At 39.0% G+C, this 8,390-nt stretch overlaps 1 protein-coding gene and 1 non-coding gene across 6 annotated transcripts; both read left to right on the top strand.

The window, feature by feature from the left end:
• Positions 1 to 261: 261 nt before the first annotated feature.
• TRNAG-CCC (transfer RNA glycine (anticodon CCC)) lies at positions 262 to 332 on the top strand. Its single transcript has one exon. It is a non-coding gene; the product is annotated as a tRNA-Gly (tRNA).
• A 213-nt stretch (positions 333 to 545) lies between these two features.
• Positions 546 to 5,257, top strand: LOC141708296 (glucan endo-1,3-beta-glucosidase-like). 5 transcript variants are annotated; one of them, XM_074511857.1, is made up of 6 exons: positions 638 to 1,062; positions 1,458 to 1,566; positions 1,824 to 2,025; positions 2,134 to 3,110; positions 3,206 to 3,524; positions 3,607 to 4,491. In XM_074511857.1, exons 3-6 carry the CDS (start codon positions 1,944 to 1,946, stop codon positions 3,627 to 3,629), a joined length of 1,401 nt encoding a protein of 466 aa, XP_074367958.1. In that variant the 5' UTR covers positions 638 to 1,062; positions 1,458 to 1,566; positions 1,824 to 1,943; the 3' UTR covers positions 3,630 to 4,491. The 5 variants fall into 5 exon arrangements, 4 of the variants coding, with proteins under 4 accessions (XP_074367954.1, XP_074367958.1, XP_074367957.1 ...); XM_074511853.1 differs by lacking the exon at positions 638 to 1,062 and adding an exon at positions 546 to 597 and having other exon boundaries at positions 1,458 to 2,025; XR_012569429.1 differs by adding an exon at positions 4,847 to 5,257 and having other exon boundaries at positions 638 to 2,025; positions 3,607 to 4,408.
• The last annotated feature ends 3,133 nt before the right edge of the window (positions 5,258 to 8,390 follow it).

Raw genomic sequence — 8,390 nt, forward strand, 5'->3', positions numbered from 1 at the left:
CAGAAGGTTTTGTTTCGTGTATCTAGAAAGGATTAGGTATTGAGTAGGGCTGGATAGCTCAAGTGATTATGAGTTTATCCTCTATCGTCCCAAATCATGATTTCGATACTCGCTCACTCCGAGAATTTACATATACTTATTTATAAGGTCATAAGACATATTTGTAAAAAAAAGAAAAAGAATTAGGTATTGAAGTAGAGATAGTCATCGGTAAACAAGAGAGAGGTGGTGATTAAACAAATGTTACCTACGTGTTAAAGAGCGCATCTGGTGTAGGGGTATCATAGTACCCTCCCACGGTACTGACCAGGGTTCGATTCCCTGGATGCGCAAGATGTTTTTACCTTGTTTCTTTTTTGCATTTTTTCCCCTCTCTAGTCTCTGCCACATGCAAATTAACAGGTTGGTATGGTCAATTATTGTTATGGCCTTGTGGGTGGGTGGGTGGGTGGGTGTCAACAACCAAAACTACTTATACCATCAAATAGAGACCCCTTATTTAGTAACCTAAATATGCTTTACATTTCCAATTGTACCCTCAAACGGCCCATACACACTAATAGTAAACCCCAGAGTTAGAAGTTAGAAGCTCTCTAGGTAATATAGTCATTTCGAACACATCATATTTAAAGATCAACTTGTGCACAAAAACACCATGTTGTGCTTGTGGTTTGTTCTCTCACGTACCAAAACATATTGGGTGGTTTATGTAGATTGTAGAGGCAGCCACCAGTGGCAAATTATGTTAAACGGAGTCCCTTGTACTTGCATTGTTTTGAACTATATATTCTACTTGCATGTTACCAATTTACTCGTTACATCTAAAACTAGATTGAGTTGCATTATGCATACAGCGTAAAGTTCATTTTGGGAATGTAAACAAGAGTCCAGAATTTCGTTTATCCTCCATTGTAATGTTTCTTGCTTAAATGAGTATTCCATATGCAGACAACGTAACCACCGTTTTCTAGAAACGATGTCGATGATGATACCTTGTCATATGTTGCTCAGGAGATTGTCGATTATGGATACTCATTTGTGCAAGAAACGTTACAATTCCAGGTATTATATCTTAGGTTTACAGCACCACAACTGATACATAAGAAAATATTCCTCCAAATCAGATAAGTTGTTCCCTCTGCGCTTCGTTCTTGATGTTTTTTCACTTTAGCATGACTTTATTTCTTACAGTTTGTTTAGCACAAATGTAATTTCTCTTGTTAAATTACTTGGCACTATTTTTTGTTATAATTCGTTATGAACTTATCTTCTTCTTGTTATGTTTAAGTTAGCATTGTTCCTTTCAATCTGAAAACTTGTGTTTTGCCCAGTGTTACTGCCAACAAGTAGAGTGTTCATTATTAATCATTAAACTGCGGTTAAGAGATTATTAGACATGTATTTTACTAGATGTGTTGCATGTGCTGATGTTCTTCCTAATCCTTCCTCTGTTGTAGAAACTTACCCTGTGCATCAAGCACATGTTCTGATTCTAAGGAAGTAAGAATGGCATGACTTTTCGAGTTTAGCAGTTGAAGCAGGAATCTATGACTGGGTGTTTGACCGGTAAGTCCAGACTTGCATTGAGCAACAGCTCAGTGACCATTGATCGCTCAGGAAACTGCCTGTATCAGATTTCACTATATCAAATTCTGATTTAAGTTTCTTCCCAGAAACAATAAGCCGTATTTTTACATTTTCCAATTTTAATGAACACTTTTCTTTTATAAAAGTTTCACCAACAGTCATGTAATTTGTAAAACGAGAGCATATTATTTAGTACTAGTAAAGATGCAGAAGACATGATTAAAGCAACACTCCAGGATCAAGCTTTGAATCAATATATCCCCAACAAACAAAGAAAAGCATCTCCTGGAGAACACTCTTTCATCTTCCTATTTATCTCTCTTCTCAATGAAATCACATTTACCAACTGCACCATCATGAAGAAAAAACTCTCCATGGTTGATCTACCTGTAGTCTTCATTGCCATACCACTTCTTATAGCATCATCTTACATCTCAGGTATATAAACTAAGTATGAATTTATTTATTTTCCATTATTTCCATCCTACTACAACTATGATGATCATATGTTAATTTTTTTTTATTGTCTACTAATTTATTTATTAGGAGTGGAGGGAACCATTGGTGTGAATTATGGCACAGTGGCAAACAACCTTCCTCATCCTGTACGAGCGGCACACTTCCTCCTCGAATCCACCATCATCAACCGTGTTCGTATTTATGACACCAACCCTGATATTATAAAAGCCTTTGCACACACGGGTATTGCTGTCACAGTTAACATCCCAAACAACCAAATTTCATCTCTTGCCAAGCTCAATAATGCTAAAGAATGGTTAAAAACAAACATTGTACCTCATGTCCCAGCTACCAACATTGTCCGAATTCTAGTGGGTAATGAAGTAGTCTCTACTGGCGATAAGCTCACTGTTGATAATCTCGTCCCAGCTATGCAGGCCATTCGCACAGCCCTTGTTGGTGTGTCACTAGACCGTCTTATCAAAGTTTCAACACCACATTCGTTAGGCATACTTTCAACATCAAGCCCACCATCAGCCGGGAAATTTAGGCAAGAGTATGAGAACCAGTTCCTTAAGCCAATCCTTGGCTTTCTAAAAGCAACCGGCTCTCCCTTCTTGATTAATCCATATCCATTTTTTGGCTGCTCAAAAGACACCCTAGATTACGCCCTCTTTAGGACTAACTCGAAAGTGCTAGATGAGAACACAAAACTTACTTACACAAATATGCTTGATGCCCAATTGGATGCAGTCCACTCTGCATTGAAACTCATCCACTTCGATGACATAGAGATTGTCATAGCAGAAACTGGTTGGCCATCAAAGGGCGAACCTGGCCAACTTGGGGTTGATGTGGGAACTGCAGCCGAGTACAACACGAAGCTCATGCAGCATGTGACATCAGGGGTTGGCACACCACTCATGCCTAACAGAACATTTGAGACGTACATTTTCGGACTCTTCAATGAAAATCTGAAGCCTGGTCCAACTAGCGAAAGGAATTTTGGCCTTTTCCAACCAGATATGAGCCCAGTATATGACATTGGTATTTTAAGGAAAAAGGCAAGTTACTATTATAATGACCATACACCTTTATGCTTTTTGCAATAAGTTTACTAACATAAGTAGTTCTCAATATTTAGAACTAATTGTGACAGGCAAATTTAAATTATCCTTCAAGCCCAACTCCTGTAGTTGTTGGAGTGCCAATAGTTCCAGAGCCGAATAGAAATAGTGGAAGACGGTGGTGCCTTCCTAAACCAGAAGCTAATGATGAGAACTTACAGAAGAACATCGATTATGTATGTGGACTGGGAATAGATTGTAGACCTATTCAAGAAGGAGGTGCATGCTTCTTTCCTGACACTGTTCGAGCTCATGCTGCCTACGCCATGAATGCATACTACCAGGCTACAGGAGGGAATGGTTACGACTGTGATTTTGCTCAAACTGCAGTCACCACCATCTCTAATCCAAGTAATGCTCTACCAATATTCTCTTGATTCATTTACTCCATGTTACAAGGTTGACATGATTTTTTTAAAAATTTCTTGTGCAGGCTACGGAGAATGCATTTATTAATATGGAGTCCGAGGATTATAGTGTCACATATTAATTTTCTACCATCTAGAGAAATTCTTTGATCTTTATATATAATGATAGTCAACATAGAGTTTCCAGAGAACTCCCCTTGTAATTCAGTTATCAATTTATATTATCCCTCCACTTGTTCTGAAGAATCAAAATAGCATACCTATCTAAAAATAGCTTGGTCAAAATATAAAAAATAGAAAATGAACAACCAAATTGTTAACTACACCTAGTATTTTGCCTATACATAAATCTAAAGAAACACATTTTATCTCTCTGATGGCGGGGGATAAACAAAGCTTGGAGATGGAGGAGAATTCAAGCATCACGCCTCACATGTCGTCTGACATGATCAATAATCTGGCGAATTGGTTGGGTCTCAGTGTGTCCTCTGCATTCTTTGCATCCCTTGACCAATTTTCATGCGTGCATTTAAACACAGCAGACTCCGACGATGAAGATGATGATGAAGAGTCCAATGCTCGTCCTCTTACGCTCACCATTCTCCCATCCCCTAGTGTTTCTCCTTCCGCCACCCCTACAGAATCCGTTACCAAACTTCCTGTCTAAGGCCAGCGACGCAAGTTGTCGTTCGTGCGTTGCATGTAATTAGTATACAACACAAATCTTCTTATCTCCTGAAAAAGAAAAAAATTGTGTATGATTGCATTGCTTTACATGCCTATTTTTCCTTTCATATCTTTTGTTAATCTGAATCTATTAAATTCTATAGATGGAAACACATCGAGAATTTGAGGGCAAATCAATAGGTTTGAATCCTTGTTTTCTATGTTAATGTACTTAGAATCAGTTTGTCCTTGTCTATTTATAATTTGACAAAAATTTTGGTCTATATATTGCATTTTGGTCTTCTTTGATACTTAATTATTGGCTAATTAAAATGCAACCACACTGCATTAAGAAGAATCTTTGATCAGATGAAATCAAACAGCTTAAGTAGGATATCGTATCTTGGAACTCGATGATCTCAGCCTAATACTCGTTCTATCTAGTATAAAATTTACACCGGAGATCTGAACTTGCAGGATACACAATTTATTTAAACCACGTAAAGAATCATAGGGTATGGACTTTCTATAAAAAAGAAACTTGATGCACATATATTGCAGTATAAAAGAAATGGAACGATGTTTTAAGTACTTTGGAATTGTTAAGTATGAACTTCCGTTCGTTGTACTTCCGTGTAGGTTCATAAGCTCATTCAGACTTTCAGCCCAGCAACTCACAACAATCAGCACAAAATATATCAGCAGCTGTGTGACAACCCGTCATAAGACTTCTGTCTTCTTTGCGTCCCACTGACCATAGTAATGTTGATTGCATCTGAGAACAAGAAGGCTAGACATAGTCGTTGCAAAATAAACCAGATCTGATCAATTCATATCCAGAAATCGCGGTCCTCCACAAAATGACTTGACAAGGATTGATAAGAATGACTCACTGAAGCCAAGTCCCCTCCCCCTCTCTCACACACACACAGAGTAACTTAAGACCATAAGGCAAAATAGACCCGGAAAGCCTTGAAAATTATATCATCAAAAAGTGTAATATTATTTTCACCGTCACCAGAACAGCTTATATACTGTTCACTTGTTAAATCTTTGATTGAGTTGTGCAAATTGTCAAGCTACATATTATGTGTGTCGATCAATTTGAATTTCTTTTCTAGAATCATCTTCCGTACCAGGTAGAATTAATGAGAGGTTAATCCGGGCTCTTAATTAAACTAAGCTTCCGGGATTTTAATTAAACTAAGCTCCCTCTTGTACTCTGTCCTCCAAGCATTACACAGCTTCCTGCCACTGAGTTACATAAGTGCAAATATTTTGTTCTGATGACTTCTGTATTATCAGTCACTGAACTCTATTTAAATTTTTACACCACCTATCTTCCCGACAAGTTATATCATTTTACCTTTAATAATGGCACAAGCCACTAATTTAGCAACCAAACGAAGGAAAAAAAAACCACCCACTAATAAGCTGCTTGTCAAATGAGAAAGGACGGGAGAACGATTAAAAGCACGCATCTCATTAGCAAATAATGCAGAAGGCCAAGTACCGATCACAAATTAATTTTACAAGTGCTCTAATACATCACACAGCTAGCAAATTGCCTGACAAACAAATTACATGTATCCAGAAAACAAAAGAAAATTGTATACAACCATTATCGTCTTATATTACTCCCATGATTGGACTCACATATCACGAGTAAAACACACATGACATGAATGATTAGCTGCTAAAATATTTGTATCGGGATGAAACTGAAGCAGATCTAGAGTCCACATCTTGCTGGGAAGTTTAGCAGCACTTTCTTTAGTCACTCTTACCCTGTTGAGCACCAAGCTCTTGCAAAAAATGTTCTGCCTCCAGTGCTGCCATGCATCCTGTATCAAGTGAACTGAAATAAATTAGTAAATGTACAGAGATTGCTTGTATAGCTAAAATGCCAAATCCTACACTTATTAAAACTAGACCAGAACTTGAATTATTAAGAGGAGGAGCTTAATATGGTGATGATGCAAAAGAGGACTACAAGTACTGATTGGGCGACATTTTAAATCCTGATTACTGTACTGAATGGCGAAGTTTTGAATCCTGATTAATTATACACCGGACCAGAGTGGGAGGAGAAATTTTGTAGAATGCTGGTAACTGCAATTTACTTTGGAAGGGTGCAAAAACTTGTGAATGTCGAAACAACAATGGCGTTCCATTAATCTGTACAATTTATAACTGGAGACCAAAAATAACCCCAGATTTAGTTTGCATCGGACATAGGTTGTCCTAGTTAGAAAATAATTTGTTCTCATAACTAAAAGACAAGCTATTAGAGTTTCTTCCTCTACTCAGTTATATTAACCAAAAGGTTACCATTTTTACTTTTCTTTACAAACCTAGTGATTCAGGTATGGCCTCGCTCTAGTCTCACCTCTCTGTCAATATCTATTACCAAGAGACAACTACAAGAAGGCAACACCTAGTTCTCCTTCCCAACATGTCAGCCAACAATTATTTGCAGGCAGATTACATGGACAAGATCAGGTCGGGTGAAATACGAGTTATGAAAAAGATAAACCACCTATTACATATTAGATTAGTGATACTATATTTTATCCTTAAGTTTGGAAAAGATTAAAGAAAAGTTGAAGTTAGCGGCTTAGTTATGTAACAGTTTCATAATAAAAAATTTTATCAAAAAAACAACCCCGAAACCTCGAAATCAGAAACCTTCCCACTCACCACATTCCTGATCTTCAATCCAGCAAAATTCCCCTTCTCCCCTCCTCCATAAGCCTCCACAACCTCTGAATTACACACAACCTCAATCTTCGGATTACTCAAAGCTCTTCGTTGCATAATCTTCGACGCCATAAACTAACCCCTCGTATGCAAAATGTAAACCTTAGAGCCATACTTGGTCAAAAAATGAGCCTCCTCCATAGCGGAATCGCCTCCACCGATCACCCTTATTCCTAAAAATAGGCGCTGCGCCATCGCACACAGCACAAGCCGAAATGTAAGAGATTGAAAGTGAAAAAGTATAAAAAGAAAGTAGTCAAGTGTTCTGTGTTCTGTGTTCTGTAGGAATAGGCGGGAGGGGAGGCTATTTAAGAGACTTCAGTTTTGTGCACGTGTTGTTTTAGCGCCTAAAAGGAGACGGGGGTCTTGCTGAGGAAATGGGTACTTGTGCCGTTGACTGTGATAATACGCCGTTTTCCGATGTCAAAATGTGCATTCATAAAATTGTATACAGCACCAAATAATGTATGTGATTAATTTTCATTCAAATGAATTCCTGTGTGCACTCTTTTTTTATAATTAACTTTAATATTTTTGGATCATTAAAATGTCATTTACAATTTTAAGTTATTAAAGTAAGGTTCCAATATAATCTACTCTCTTAGTCTCATCTAATTGTTATCGTTTTTAAGAGAATATCTGACACATATTTAAGATAAATATAAAATATAGTTCTCTAATTTTTTTTTGAGTGACCCGTGCGGGTTCGTGCGGTTCAACCGGGCCATGCGGGTTCGTTCGGTTCGTGCGTGCCGTGCGGGCTCGGTCCCGGTTTTCAGATTCCTAACTCGTAATCGGCTCGTTCCTTCAGACAAATTGTGTGGGTTTTTAGCGAGCTGAACCGGGCCGAATAAATACCGGTTTTAGAACGAACCGGTCCCGATTGTGCCGTTCAAACCCGCACAATTGGCCACCTCTGCTTGCAGTTGTTTCACACAAGTAGAATGCATGACGTTCATACATGTTACTAGAATCAGGGTGACGTCTCTGTATGCGACTTTAATTGTCAGTAGAGCTGGCCAAATGTGCGGGTTTGAACCGCACATTCGGGACCGGTTCGTACGGAAACCGTAAAAAATTCGAACCGTACCGGGCCGGTTCAAACCCGCACAACTCGCTAAATTAAATGAACCGAATACGAATCGTAAAATCATGAACCCGGAACCGCACGAGCCCGCACGAGCCCGCACGAGCCAAGCCCGCACGAGCCGCACGAGCCAATCAACCCGCACAGCCCGCACGAGCCCGCACGAGCCCGCACGGCCCGCACGCAACTGTGCTCACGCGCCAGCAATTCTCCTCCCTCCTCTGCCGTGCCTGACTGTCTGTAAGTCTGTAACGTTAACCTGCACTCCTGCTGCTTCTGCACACTTCATCCAACGTTAACCTGCAAGTTAACGGGTTCCACCTCCAACGGCAACTT

Source organism: Apium graveolens, chromosome 2 (assembly GCF_009905375.1).
Source record: "Apium graveolens cultivar Ventura chromosome 2, ASM990537v1, whole genome shotgun sequence".
NCBI lineage: Eukaryota > Viridiplantae > Streptophyta > Magnoliopsida > Apiales > Apiaceae > Apium > Apium graveolens.